At 37.5% G+C, this 15,692-nt stretch overlaps 1 protein-coding gene across 2 annotated transcripts in view; it reads right to left on the bottom strand.

The window, feature by feature from the left end:
- The window catches only part of HOMER1 (homer scaffold protein 1), a 137,234-nt gene that overhangs the window by 54,380 nt on the left and 67,162 nt on the right, over window positions 1-15,692 (bottom strand). The window contains exons 7-8 of one of the 2 annotated variants that reach the window (XM_064642547.1): window positions 4,420-4,530; window positions 2,762-2,842 (exon numbers count right to left, since the gene is read on the bottom strand). In XM_064642547.1, coding sequence (XP_064498617.1) covers window positions 2,762-2,842; window positions 4,420-4,530 — 192 coding nt within the window. Of the gene's footprint in view, window positions 1-2,761; window positions 2,843-4,415; window positions 4,531-15,692 lie in introns of both variants that reach the window. The other variant, XM_064642548.1, reaches the window with a different exon arrangement.

Here is a 15,692-nt window from a genome sequence, read left to right as displayed (position 1 = left end):
CAGGAGCTCTTGCTTTTAATTTCTGGAAAATGCTTCTTCCCAAATTTACATTTGATCCTTAAGTGTATTTACCCTAGATTAGTATTAATGCTTTTTGCTATGTTATTGCATTGTAAGTTGATGTCCAAATTACGTGCAGCTTCCTATTTCAAATCAATTCTACCTCAAAACTGTTGCTTCTTAATTGGAAGAGGTGGAGAGGTATCCATGTAGTGTAATCCATTCCCCCAGTTGTGTCATTTCCCTTTATTTGCAGCTGATCCCATCTAACAATAAACTGACTCTTTGATACATTCAGGCCCTTTGCAGAGTGTATTTTACACTGTTTTTTTCAAGCTCTTTCATCATACAATAATTACTCATATTGTTTTATCTTACAAAATAAATTATTATTACTTATATTTGTTATTTGCACTGTAATAATCTTTTGCAGAATTCAGTGCAAGGATTGGAATAAAATATTCAAACCATACACAACACCTATATTCAGGAATCAGACATACTAATAAAGATATCCTGACCACTGTGAGAGTCACACTAATCGTGACTCGTTGATACAACTTCTCTACATTGCTAATGAAATTACTAAGTAACAAAGGCCCCGATACTTAACCTTCACAGTATTAACATATTGCTCTTCACTGGAATTTGCCAATAATTGATTTCTAATTGTACCGCTGATATGAGTGTATCGGAAATGCAATACACCTTGAAATAGTAATTTCTTTGTACAGCATTTTTCATACAGGCTTAGAGTGAGATAAGCCATTTGCAAAGCACAAGAGGGAAAAATAAAGCACAAGAACAAAGAGTAAGACAAACAGTATGAACCCTGGAGAGAATCACCCTGATAATAAATGATGAATCTAATAAGTGAACAGATGTGAGACAGTCTGGAGCTAGAGAAGAAAACACCATTTTGCTGATGTCACAGATGTAGGGTGAAGTGGCTCAGAGAAGGCCAGTATAATCAAAGCAGGAAAATTATAGCTTGAATCCATCCCCCCTCTCCTGTCACTACAGTTCCTGACAAAGAGTCCTTCTCCAGCTTCCCTGTAGGCCCTGTTCAGATACTGGAAGGTTGCTGTGCAACCTCCTCTTCTCCAGAATGAACAGCCCCAACTTTCTCAGCCTGTCTTCATGAGGGAGATGCACCAGTCCTCTTATCAACTTCGTTGCCCTCCTCTGCACTTGCTCCAACAGTTCCATGTCTTTCTTATGTTTGGGATCCCAGAGCTGGATGCAGCACAGCAAGTGGGGTCTCACAAGAGTGGAGTAGAATCACCTCTCTGGACACGCTGCTTTTGATGCAGCCCAGGATTTCATGGGCTTTCTAGGCTGTGAGCTCACTGCTGGTTCACATTGAGTTTTTTGCCAACTATCTCTCCCAAGTCCTTCTCTGCAGGGCTGCTCTCAATCACTAATACACAAATATACTGAAAGGAAACTACTGACTTAATGATGTCAGATTTTAATAAAAACGTAACATTTTCTAATCTTTCATCTCTTCCTAGTCTCTCATAATTCTGCTTGCTAAGGATAGCTAATTCCTGCCTCACAATTACTTTTCATATGATCTTACAACGAAATTATTGCATACACTAGTACTAGAACAATTTCTAACTCTTATTGTAATGTCCCTTTTAAGTGTCTCATGTAAGTGCCTTTTCAGCTGAAAATTCCCATTTTTAGTGACCAACAATTTTTGAAACAGGCCAGCTCAGGTGTATTCAAAACAATTTTCAAAGATCGTTCAAAGTAATAATGTACTTTTTACAAATAATTTGACTTAAGAATGGGGAAAAATGAATAAACTTATTTTGATCTTATGTGGTTTATTGTGCAGGTTGAAATTCGGTTCATGGAAGTTCCAATTCATGTAATGCATTTCAAAGAATACCTGCTTCATGATTTTTCAGGTATGGTTGATCTGATGGGGCTTGTTTTCAGTGTGACTTAAGCTGAGCCATAGAACAGTGAGGGTCCCCTCTCAGCACTTTGGGGTTGGAGTTATTTAATGCCTGAGTTTTCAAAACTCTGAAGTATGAACCCAGTGTTTAACCCACATAAGTGTTGGGTCAGAGGCAGGTTTGACAAGGAAGGCGCCTATGGTTGGTTGGTACAGCGACAGACAGACAGGAGCTCAGATGGAGCAAGGGAGGATAAACCGAGGGCACACTGATTCCAGTAGCCTCAGGTATCTGGCACTACACAGAGTAAAGAAACAACTCCCCAAAACCAACAAAAGCACGTTTCTAAGTAATTCCAAGAACATGTTGAAGTGTGTTTTTAAAGCCTGTACTACACAAGAACACTTTAACCCTTACTTTCTCAGAGCATGCTTAAAAGCTGAATACAAACTCATCCCAGCCCAATGATACACAGACTGACAGTTTCAGTGGCACACAAAACCTATGGGAAGATACTGCTGTGAAAATGAGACCAGAACTGCCCAGGACATGTATCAGTGAAGGACGCCTGCTAACCTCAGAGTATTCTGCGCGCTTGTAAATGAAATTTGGGTCTGTTTTCTCAGGTAAAAATAGCAACTTAAAGCAGGTAGAATTTTTGATACAAATTCTTAAGGACCATCCCAACCCAGCACTTTCAGTGCAGTCTACTTACATATTTATATGGTATCTCCAGTGAATACAGCACAAGGTGCTGACGTGAACTGCTCACTTGACAATAATTTTTCCCTTTTCTCTAAATTAAACGTTAATTTAAAAATTTCTCTAAACAATAATGCCCTATAGCTCACCTGTAACTTCTGGGTCAGAGAATCCCTCTGTGCCTGGAGCTCTCTGGCATTTTCGATTTCTTGTTTCAATCCTTCTATTTCCTAAGGGAGAAGAAAAAACCTTGCTAGCAACATGTTACCTGGCTTGGCCTCAGTGCTGATGATCTGGCTGCTGCTTCTTTTCCTGAGCAAGTATTGGAATGATACCAAAACTGGCAGTTTTTGGCATCACAGCACATGAATCCCTTCTCCCAATACTTCTGAATCACAGTCCCAAAACTGAAGAAAACAAGCATTTTCTCTTATAAAAGTCCAAGTTTTCTTTTCCCACACAAAAGATATGAAATAATTTCTTCCTGGAAAATTAAGGGTCCTTATAATTAGAAAAACAAATTTTTACTTTAAACTTTATTAGAATCTATCTTTCTCCATTTTTTCAAGAAAAAAATCCTATTTTTGAATGTGCATTGCTTATTATGTCAGGGCTGAGCATTAAAAAATAATCTGCTTTAACCATTAATTTCCATAAAAAGAGAGTCTAAAAGAAATAGGATCTTGACGTTAGCAAGAGGAAAGTAAGAAGGTATAAAAATAACAAATAAAGATGAAATAATGAACAGAAGAGAAACTGTTCTTAGCTTACTTTCAGGAGACAAGAATAGAAGAGTTAATGAAACTAAAGATATCAAACTTAAAACTATTAAGTACTCTTCCCCCAAAGGGCATATTCACCTCCCAGAACTCCTTTTGGCAAGATTTCTTTGCAGTCAACAGCTTAGCATAATTCAAAAGTGAATGTGCAACAAAATGGGAAACATCACCAACCTGAGCCTAATCTATTAAGCATTTTATGAGGGAGTTTGGAAGAGGCTTTGCTCCATTTTGAGAGGATATTCTGTAATGACTCTGCCTCTCCTGCATCCTCCTTGAAAACCCTGCAATTCCTAGTGCCCCTCCAAACATACACACCAGTGCCCACTGCGTCTGTCATGGAGGGCTCTTATACAGGCAAATAATCCTTCACATGCAGCTGCTTCCACCTCCTTTTTCCCACCCACAAAGGGGTGACTCCTGATCATTCTGTGGCACAGATCTGCTTTCCTCTAGGACCTATGCCAGCGCAGGTGTTACTCCAATTCCTTTTATTTTCTTACTGCTGGTCCAGCCCAAGGCACATGGCACAATAAATATCAAGATTCAGGCTGGAGCCTTGGCATGTGTTTAAGGAAAGTGCTGATCTTATGGACCATAGAATTCAGCTATATTAATAGAGCTTGAAAAACAGACTGGCTAGAGAAAGGCATTGATGTATTACTTGTTTCAAACTCTACTCTCCACAAAAAGGAAAGCATACTTAAAACAGCTTCCTTTCTTAGAGAATCTGGACTCCATTAGTGTGATGACACTGTGGAAACCACTTATGACCTACTTTTGCAAACAGAGATGTTTGGTAAAAGCAGACAGAAAACTGACACCTTTTTTGTTGTTACTCATATACCCCAGCTCTATATTGTTCCGACGTAATTATATAAACAAGAAAACATTAACAATTTCAAAGAAGCCGAAAAAAATTTAGTTTGCATCATCAATAGGAAATAATTCAGTATTTAGCAGGCATCACAAGCATATTGAAAGGCTTTAGAAATGATGTAGCAGAAAAGCAAAAAAAAAGCAGATACCTCTTCTTTTTTCTTCAGTGTAGTCTCTAACTCCTGTATTGTCTGATTTAATTCTGTTTTATGTGTGTGGACTGCATTGGCTTGACTGCTTACACACTCTAGCTCAGTCACCTGTTAAAATAAGTAGAAGCAACACAAACAGAATTAATTTCGACATATTCAAGGCACTATTACTTAGTTCCATCAATAGTTGCATTTGAAATACACCCTTAATTCTGGGTGACTCATACTGATTAAAATGGTGAAGGTGTTCTTACAAAGATAGCATAAAATTCCTTAATATATTGTTTTGCATAAAATGGTTGCTATGACTTCTTGGAAATAATAAATTTTATATGTTACAGGCTGAGAAGAACATTAATTAAAACTCACGCTAATTATTGAAAATTTTAATGATGCTGCTGAATTACCATTTCAGAAACAGTAATGGCTTGGTGACTAAATACATATCTGCCTGTCTAACTAACCTCTCCATCTGACACTTTTTAATGTTACACCATTTTCTAAGCCACAGCGCTCACACACACTTCCTAGCAAGCCAATTAACATTTCACAGCCTCACTTTCTGACTCAGCATCAACATTATAATAGTAGATAATCAGCTACCAAGGTACAGCTGCCAACTTTCAACTTTTGGATCTCATGTCTCAGACACAAATCCAACAGCTAATGTCACTATTTGGATTTGCCCAGTTCCTCTGTATTAGCAGAAAGTAAGCACTCTCCATCTGCCCTTGGATAAGTTAAGATACCTGGCACTGGTATGCTCTTCCATTCTATTTTCTAATCAAAAGGATGTTAATATCCTGCCATTCACAGAAAAACAGTTGTCGAAAAGTAGCTTCTGCATCAAAGAAATAAAATCCATGCAGCTAGAGTCTAGCAGAAAAGTCTCTCACATTACAGGACAGAATATAAGAGAACTCTTGTATTGCATGTCTGCATGGATGTGTGCACTAAAACATTTTTGTTTAATAACAAACTGTTAAAATATTAAAAATATTATTTAAAACCTCATAACTAATTATTTTCACTAGAAGTTATGAGCCTGCCAGTCTTAATATATAGTCTTCAACAGAGCTGCACCATATACCCACAAATCTGGCCCAGAAACTCCTTTAAACAAAGTGCTACCCAATTCTGCAATGAAAAGCTTTAAGTTTCCACTTAACTTTCTCAGAGAAGTAGCCCTTAAGACTACTTTGACAGAGGGCAGGCATTCTCCAAGACAATTTTATTTCTTAGGTAAAATAATATCCTGGGGAATCAAGGTTGATACCCCCCAGTACCAATGTACTCTAGGTAGTGAAGCCACTGTGATGCTAGTAATTTCAAACTCTGAACTATTTGTAGGCTCAAAAAATAGATTACTGAATGAAGTCAAAGGCAATACAAGATTAAATGCAAGAAAACTGAAACAAATTCTTCTACTGGAAGGCAGTTGGTTAGACATTTTTGTTCATCAAGTTTATAAATGTAGAGAACTGAAATTAGACCAAATTACTGAGAGGTGTAAGGAGAATGAGAGAGTAGGATACAGCTTGGTAACAACTCACCACTCCCCTACCCTGAAGTACCTTTTTATTTGCTGGTATTGTCCCAAAGGAAATATCAGCGCTCATGGCAAAAAGTAATAGCAGTTTCCTTAGTTTTATATGCCACAGAGCATTACAACTGAAGTCTTACATAATTTTCTCAGCTTGCTTCAATAACATAAAAATATCTCTATTTAGATTCCCATAATACTGTTACAGTATTCACCACAACAATTACACAAAGAATTGGAACACATGACTGGGACAAACCTATTTCTACAAAATGTCTGAACTAGATAGAGCAAGAATCAGAGAGGCACAGAGTAATTTAGGCTGGAAGGGGACTCTGGTGGTCATCTGGTTGAGGCCTCCTGCTCAAAACAGGGCCGATTTGGAGGTCACATTTGGTTGTTCAGGATCTTGCCCAGTCAAGAACCTTTACCATCCAGCACAGATGCCGCAATTCTGACATTGTTGGTTTATGAGGAGCTCCTTCCTAAGTTTTGCTGGGACTGTCAAACTCATTCACCTCCTTCACCTTCACCCCTTCTGATGTTTAACTTCTTAAACATTTCCAAGCTTTCCTGCTGAGATGTTGAATGGCAATCTTCAAGAAGACAATCTCTTTTAAAAAGTTCAGTTGCTGTTGCACTCAGCAAGACCCACTGGCTCTTCCCAAGCCTAGAACAGTGAATATTCACTTACATGAAATGTAAGACAGATGTGGAACTGGAAAGACAAAAGTAAGCCTAATCCCCAAAAGACTTCTGTCCTAGAACCTCGTGCCTTGGAAGCAAGCGTGCAGAAGTCTCTCATTCCATGACTAATGAACCGCTTGGATTCCCTCTGTTCTCCACATGGTTTCCTCCTGCCTGATACACACCAAGAGGATGTATGTGTCGGTGCAAGCTTGGAATTCAAGGAGGCAGGTGGATTGAACTGTGGTGGATGAAATGTTACTGCTCTAGGCTATTGTTGCTGGCTAAAAACACCTTCCACAGCAACCCTGCCAGATGCACAGCTCTCATGAATGCTCCTGAGTACACTCTGGTTCACACTAACTCAACACACTTACTGAAATTGCTTAAGCAAACACTGTTGATTATTTTAAAGAAATAAGCAAGGAGTGCTCTCACAAACCTTCTTCCCAACAGAGGCAATTGCTCCCAGAAGGACAATTAATTACAGCACTAAAAGGGTTGTGATGTCTTACTCTAGTCCAGCTTTTCTCTGGGCAAACATCCATCTCTTACTGCTTATGCAAGGAAATAATGTTCAACTGTTTTGTTTACCGTTCCTTGAAAAATCAGTAAGATGGGAAAAAGAGAACAAACTCAATTAAAAAACTGGGTTACTTAATCATTCTTATTTAAGAGCCCATTCCTACAGAGATCTGAAAAGATGTCAAATTATCTTTATCATGTTATCTTGTACTTATAAATGTACCTATAAAAAAGAAAGGCACATTGTGACCCTTTCAAAAAGATTGATAGAGTAAGATGGGCTGGAAAATTATGTGATATAAAGAATATGCTATTGAAAACACAAGTCACAAAAGATAAAGCTCTAGGCAAAAATCTGAATAGCATTTACTTGCTCTGTTTCCTTGTTCCAAATGGAATTTAATTTTCTCATGACCAGTGGTCCAAAAATCATTACAAGTAACTGTTTATGCATTATGCACAGAAGGGGGCATAAAAGTAAGTTAAAATGCTTTAGTCTGACCCTCCCACGTGCTGTTTTCATGGACACCTCCTTGTTCAGTGTTTCATGTTTAAGAGCAAGGCTCAATCAATCATTCAAACCCTTGCACAGCAGTATCGAGCAATGTACCTGTGATTATGTCTTGTTTCCAGTACAGAATTCAGACTGAAAGAACAGTCTTTGAACAATAAATGACTAAACAAGGTTCTTTTATTGCGCTATCATAAGACTGCACTGCCTTGCATATCTAAGAAAGGCAATATTGTGGCTTTGTATTTGATACTTAAAAAGAAAAAAGTTACTGTTCTTAGTCTCTGTTTCTTTATTTTGTATTTATCATCCAGGCAAGGATTGCATGTATGGAAAAAATTCTGAAAGGGCTTTTTAGTGACTATTTAGTGTGCAAACTTCTCTAGCACATGGATGGCATTATACTTAACTGCATATTTCAGGGAGAAATACATCGACTGAAATAGGACAGCAAGGCAACTTGTTCTGGCAGAGCCTAGGCCTTCCTAGCAAAGGCCATTCTAGAGCTTTCTGGAAACTTTAATATAGGGCCAACAGCCTATAGATGCAGCAGGATTCCAGGCAGATGGTTTTCATTGCAGCAGAGAGCATATATAACACAAGGAGCCATATAACACAAGGAGTAACAGCTTTGATGTGAGCTTAAGACAGTGACTGCCCAAAGCTTTAGAAGACTGAAAAATCTCTCAAAACAAACCCAAACACAGAAAACTACTTCACAAGTAAAGACTTAGGTAGACAGGGAGAAAGAAATGGGAATGACAGAAATATTTTGAGTGGTGACCCCCAAGTAGTTACTGAACGAACGAATCAGAGCCACATTTGCTCCAGGTTGATTCATTTTTTCAAACTACTTTCTTGAGATAAATTTGTACAATTCAGTACCAACAGATCATGAAATTCCTTTTAAATTCCATACAGAAATTTTCCAACTTCTACAGAAATACAAAGCAAGACAGATTAGAACATAAAATCACACAATTGCAGAATAATTTAGATTGGATAAGACCCATAAGATCATTGAATCCAACAGTTCACCCAGCACTGCAACCTCCCCAACCTAACCCTGTCCCTGTGTACCACATCTCCATGTCTCTCAAATACCTCCAAGGATGGTGGCTACATGACTTCCCTGGACAGACTGTTCCAATGCTTGACAACCCTTTCTGTGAGGAAATTTTTCCTAATAACCAATCTAAACCTGGCACAACTTGAGGTTATTTTCTCTTGTCCTATTGCTTGTTACCTGGAAGAAGAGACCGACCTACATCTGGCATCAACCTCCTGTGAGGTAGGTATAGCGAGCAATAACATTCCCCGAGATGCCTCTTCTCCAGGGTAAACAACCCCAACTCCCTCAGCCATTCCTCATAGCACTTGTGCTCCAGACCCTTCCCCAGCTCTGCTGCCCTTCTCTGGACATGCTCCAGCACCAAAATGTCCTTGGTTTGAGGGTCCCAAAACTGAACACAGGATTTGAGATGAAGCCTCACCAGTGCAAGAACAGGAGGACAACCACTTCCCTGGTCCTCCTGGCCACACTATTGTTGATACAAGCCAGATGCCACTGGCCTTCTTGGCCACCTGGGCACACTGCTGGCTCTTGTTCAGCCACTGTCAAACAGCACCCCCACGTCCTTTTCTGCTGGGCAGCCACTCCTTCCCCAGCCTGCAGCACTGCCTGGGGTTGTTGTCACCCAAGGGCAGAACCCGGCGTTTGCCTTGTGGAACTACCTAGATATGTTGGCCTCAGTCCATGGATACAGCCTGTACAGATCCCTCTGCAGATCCTTCTTGCCCTCCAGCAAATTAACACTCCCACCCAGCTTGGTGTCATCTGCAAACTGACTGAGGGTGCACTCAATCTCCATATCCAGATCACCAATAAAGATATTAAACAGGACTGGCCCCAGTGCTGAGCCCTGCAGAACAGTACTAGGGGACCGGCCACCAGCTGGATGTAACTCCATTCACCACCACTCTCCGGGCCTGTCCATCCAGCCAGTTTTTTACCCATATTAGCAACATATATTCATTGTAGCTGTAAGCCTATTTTATACACCTGACACTATTAACTTCTTGTTTCTCTAAGGTATTTTTCTTCCTTCTATTTACTGTACAATGCAATATCCAAGGTTTACTAGCCCAAGCTCCAGTGCAGAATTTGCTCACATAGAAGACTGAATTGAAGTATTAATTTTGGCTGATTGAGTTACATCCTTAAATGGATCATAACTACGACTGTGACAGTATTAATCCATCAATAATTCAAGACGAATGTCCCACAAAGAAAAAAAGAGCCCTTTGCTCTCCATGAGAAGAGAAACAATGTTTCATGGGTCATCAAAACTATGACTAACTGCATAAAGTTTCACATAATTTATGCAGAGGAAGCTTCTCAGTTCCTAATGATGGACAGTAGTAAGATACACAACAGCATGCAACAAGCTGATCACAAAAATAATTCCAGTGTAGCTTTCAAGAATAAAAAAAACTGGAAAGATTTTTGTTGTTAAGAAATAGTAAAATGGAGAAAACAAGGGAAATTGCTTTTCAAGGCTGATGCTGAAAGAACAGAAAACACACAATGGACTTATAAATCACTTTTGACAGAAAATTAAGTACTGTTGTTTTCCAAGATTTACCCATAGATAAAATGATAACCTGGGGGCAGGGGAGAGTATTGTGCATTACCAACAATATATTACTTTTTTCAACAGAGAAAACAATTAGAAAATTTTGCTGAAAAGGATATATTTTTCTCTGTGGGCAGTGATGCCTCAAGCCGTGGAAATATCAAAATGTTTTCCACAGTTACTCATTTCTACAAAGATGAAAGAGGAATATTACATCATCTGCTTAATTTTTGTAAAGAAAATAATGAACCTGCAGTAAGAATATTTGAAAATATAAGAAGTTTACCAAAATTGATGTTTTGAGCTTCAGCCATGCATTATTATTTGCAACCAATAACGGTAATACTAAATTCAGAGGGCATGCCTTTCCCTGCAATCTAATTAGCAAATACTTTTTCCAGCTACCTGGCCAGTTCATGAAACACATGCAATAGGAAACACCGTACAGATACGTCATCCTTCAATCCCGAGAATTTTCAGTAATTTTCTCATTCCCCTGCAGAGTTTTAGAAGTTTAGGATGTACTTCATTCTACTTTCAGCTTTAACTATGTAAAAATCCTGTGGCATGCCTCCACAATGCATACTTTTTTTCACTTGCAGATAAATGTATCTCAACACTTATGTTTTTTTAGAAATAAGAAGATGGGAACAAGAGACCTTTTCTGAGAAAACTTATTTTTTTACTACCCAGAGTCAGAGTAGTTTGGTTGGTGATTTGCTATGTTTTTTTCCCCAAATTATTACCTTGTATGTGACACATTCAGTGAAAGTGAATTCCCAGAAAAAAAACCCAACAAAATCTTGGGTCCTAAATGCAAATCTGCTCTAAAAACTAATTAAGGCAAACTGAAAAAGACAGAAAAGACTTCAGTTTCTTGCAGTTCCAGATGAAAGGACTGCCTACCTAAATATATGGACTTAGTTGTCCATTTTTCGTGCACTTACAATCGGTCCATCTGCACATGTATTTCTTTCAATTAAATGCATAGATAAATACTAACAAAGTTAGAATCCCACTGTTTTGATTAAATTGTCAACCTATCCATATGTACCTTGCAAACACTCACCTATTTTCATTGTAAACAAATAGTATCAACCTGCTATCTAGCCACATGCTAATTACAGTATCTTAAGAAGAAAGTTATACTTGGTTAACTTTTTTTCTTTAATAATTTGTTTAATTTATTACCTAAGTTTGGATTGTTCAGTGGGGGTATGAGGGACACAGTCTTAAAGGGAGGATGACAAGAGATAGGCATCACATAAAAAAGGTGTATGGGCAATAAATTTTTGGATCAAAACTCCATTCATAAATTTTTTGTTACCACACTTCCTGTCACCTTCCTTCACTCTTAGATGATGTTCTTCCTTGGCCACATAAGACCCAACAGTTATTCACAGTAGTCTCACAGTGCTTGCTATTAAGACTTCTCAGCAAGTATGAAGTCCACGATATGGGCTCCAATTCAGCAGGCAACTTCATAACATCTGCATGTTCAAAATTTAGTTTTAGTTATTCAATTATTAATGCGGCTGGTGAGACCGTGGAGGTGACTTCTAAAGGGCCTGCAAAGATTTTCTACAGATAATCTGAGCAGATGGCTTATACAGCATTCCATACTTCTTGTGGACTTTAATAACTGCTTTTAAAGATTGTTGTTTTCTTTAGGTAGCATAAAGATTGTCCAATAAAATGACCATGTTTTTTTTTTCATTGTGCTCATGCATTTTTTTAATATCCATTTTAAAATTTCCTGTTACAGCAGTGAAATCATGATCCATTATTTGTCATGTGGTATTAATAACAAACTCACACTTATTTCATTCACTGAATGAAAGAACCAGAACAAATTGGCTAATTTTATCTTACTTTCTAAGAAATTCTGGTAAAATAAAAAGTTAGAATTCAAGACACTACCTCCCTGTTCTTTCACAAATACTCAGGAGCTTGATCACTTCCCTTCATCTCTTTTTATGTTAGGTTTCTTTTCTGCAGATGAATGATCTTCAAGGACTGTAGCTCTTATTATCATGCACTGGTGTTATTACTTTGTGCTATTGCCCAGTGTCATAGGATGATTTACTTTAGCAGTTAGAGTGCATGAAAAAAATTAATCATTTTCATTTTTAACATGACAAAGACAGAACTTTGGGTTGCTTTCCATAATTTATATCACGATTCAATCCTTTCCTCTTTATAGTATCAGGATTAATGTTAGTGCCAATGCTATTCTATTTGTCTGAAGTAGCTTACTTCAGGGTTTTTCTTTCTGTTACTGAGCTGTTCTATGAATCCCTTTTGATGTCAAAAAGCTATGCAAGGTGTGTAGGAGTGCTCCCCAACCCCGTTTAAGGGAAATTTTTGTTGTTTCTGAGCAGATTAGAGAAGGCTGAGAGCTCAGAGTTAAGCTCTTGACTGGGCATCATATCTTCCCAGAATTATCTCTTTGTATTTGGGAGAGAAAAATCCAGGCACTCATTTAGCAAGCTTCTCAAAAATATAATGTCTGAAAAAATATCAAAGTACAGTATTTCTGAATTAAGCTCACAGTTTATCAGGAGAAAGCACAAAACTTTAATTTATTGAGAATGTTTCACTCAGCCACACTGAATCTGTATTCTGTTTCATCTCAGCTCTAGCCATTATTAAGGCAGAGAAGAAATGAAAGAAGGATGATAAAAGCCTCAGAGAAAGCAAATAAATGTAAGTTAATGTGAAAAACTGAACCGACAGATGAGTAAATCTTATACTAAATCAGAGACGGCAATTAATAGGTGAAATTAATTTTAAAAATGCAATCAAAATCAAAGAATGGGGAATCTTAGTTTTGTTTCTGTGTTTTAAAATGTGCAAACAATGTGATACACAGAAAAAACTATTCCAGTTAAATTTGAGAAAAGTTACAGAATAAAAAATATTGGTTTAAATTAACTTAGAACTACTTAAAAAGCAAATTGTACAATAAATACTGCACCAGACAAAGGACCAAGTTTACCACAGTGAATTAAAAAAATAGGAGATAAATGAATGTGATACTATGTAAAATCAATGGATGACTATAAATAAAACACAATAAAGTTCAAACTATGGAGAAAGTATCATAAGAAGTCAACTAGTAAGGTAGCATTCACAGTAATTCTTTTTTATTATAAAGAGGAAACTATATAAATAAAGTTATTTATATAAAGGCAATTTGTTTAAAGAAGAAACTAAAGATGGAAACAGTAATGCAAAGTTTACTAACCAATATGCATTGCTTTCCCATACACACTTAACTTGACAGAGGATAGAGTTTGCTACAGCTTGCAGACAAATGACTCAGGCACCAAAACTTGTATATAAACCTAAAGTATGTAAGGAGTGAATACTACAATTGCATGATATATAAACCACCTAATATATTATTAAATTGAACTAAATGTATCAGCTAATATTGGCAGTACCATTCTTGATTTTGGAGTCTGGTTCATGTTATATAAGACTATGATCCTGTAAGTAAGCATATCTCTCCAATGCATACACATCACAGACCCATTCTTATTTTCCAGTGGGCAAGATGCTATGATGGCCAACTTTTCCATATAAAACAACAACTACATTACAACTGATGCAAACTAATTTCCAAATTTTTCTTTCTCCTTGAAAACAATTTTTCTATGTATATTTCTAAAAATCTGGTCTATTCAAGTTTTCTCATCTAAGTGTCTTTTGGATCAAACCCCATTCTGCTTCTGAACTGGCAACAGATATGAGTTGCAGCATGGCAAATTTCAATCAGGTATTAGGAAAAATAATTTGACAAGTGTGGTCAGTTGGTGACAAAGGGTGGTCAGTTGGAATGGGCTGCCCAGATTGGCTATGGGAACTCATGTTTTGAGACCTGATTCATAACTTCAAAGCTGGCCCTGATTTCACTTGAGAATTGGACCAGATAACCTCCAAAGTTCCCCTTCATGCCAAGTTACTCTGTGATTCTACAAAATATGGACGGAGTTCTTTTCCTCTGACTAGAAATATGTCTACAGGACTATCCAGATGACTACTCTATGGATAAAGACAAGCACTTAAAGAAGCAAATTCAACTCAACACCTTAGTCTTCTTAAGGTTGGGACACTTATTCTTCATGCTTTTGTCTCTACAAGAATTACAAGAATAAAAGATGACTGACTGAGACTTGATATATAACACACATAATCTCAGGTGAAATGAATTCCAGTTAAAGGAATATTTTTTGGATCAACTGCAGCTATGTGTTTATACTGAACAGATAAACAGAACAGACAGATAGCACGAGGCAGTGACTGAACTTGCTTGCTATCACACGTACCATAACCAACAGTCTTCAGATCTGCCATTTCAACAACACATTTTTGATCTGTGTAAGAAAGAAGCATCTGACTTGCCATTTCTTTTTGAAGTGAGGCACTAATTTAACTTGAAAATTCAGTCTCCAGCATGCAGATTAGAAAAGCTCTTGTATCACACTGCACTGCATGGGTAATACTTTGAGACTGAATTATTTTTAACACAATATACATTCTTTTGCCTAGAGAGTTCAGTTTGTTGGGTTAGCCAAGTCTACATTTTTCTAAAAGGAATTCCAACAGAGGGCAGTACTCTCTATGAACTATCCTGTTGTAATTTACTGGCATTCCTGGAGAGACGTAGGCACAGACCATTCCTGTATCCTGTGTGAGATATCAACAAGCCCTAAGGTCACAGATTACGAAACATTTAACAAAGGCATGTAAACAGTGATCAAAAGAGCATAGTGTAGATGATCCCATGCTATAAGATTTTGTGCTTCCTCAGAAATACAAAACAACTGCAGCAAATTTGCTGCCAAAAGGTTATGAAAAATCATCAGCTAGTAATGAATGTAGCCTCCAAGACTTGGTTATTACTGTGAACTGTACTATCATATAAAAGCAAAATGACATGCTAAAATTTATATATTCATTACTTTTATTTTCCAATAAAAGATTTTAAATAAGATTTGACTAAGAGTGAGAGTAACATAAAAAAAGGGGATCTTTGCCTGCCTTGTCTGGTTGAGTCTCCCAAGGCAAATGCAGCTGCTGTTGTGGTGCATTACTTTTCTTATATAAGAATTGTAATTGTTTCAGCTTTGCAACACAAGCTGTTAGTGCATTTTATTAGGAAGAATGCTACCTTATTATGTACACGTTAGTGATGAGTTCTTCACTGTAAAGCCTATCTAGTGGTCAAATCCACCTGAACATTTGCCCTATAGGAACTTTAATACGAGGTTGTAGTTTAAATAATTTTATTGGCAGTGACTGTTATCATCTATTCATGAACACGGAGCACAGGTTAGAACTCCCACCCTTCCAAATAAGAAGC

The sequence above is a fragment of the Pseudopipra pipra genome, chromosome Z, assembly GCF_036250125.1.
Source record: "Pseudopipra pipra isolate bDixPip1 chromosome Z, bDixPip1.hap1, whole genome shotgun sequence".
NCBI lineage: Eukaryota > Metazoa > Chordata > Aves > Passeriformes > Pipridae > Pseudopipra > Pseudopipra pipra.
This window is presented reverse-complemented; position numbering and strand designations above follow the sequence as displayed.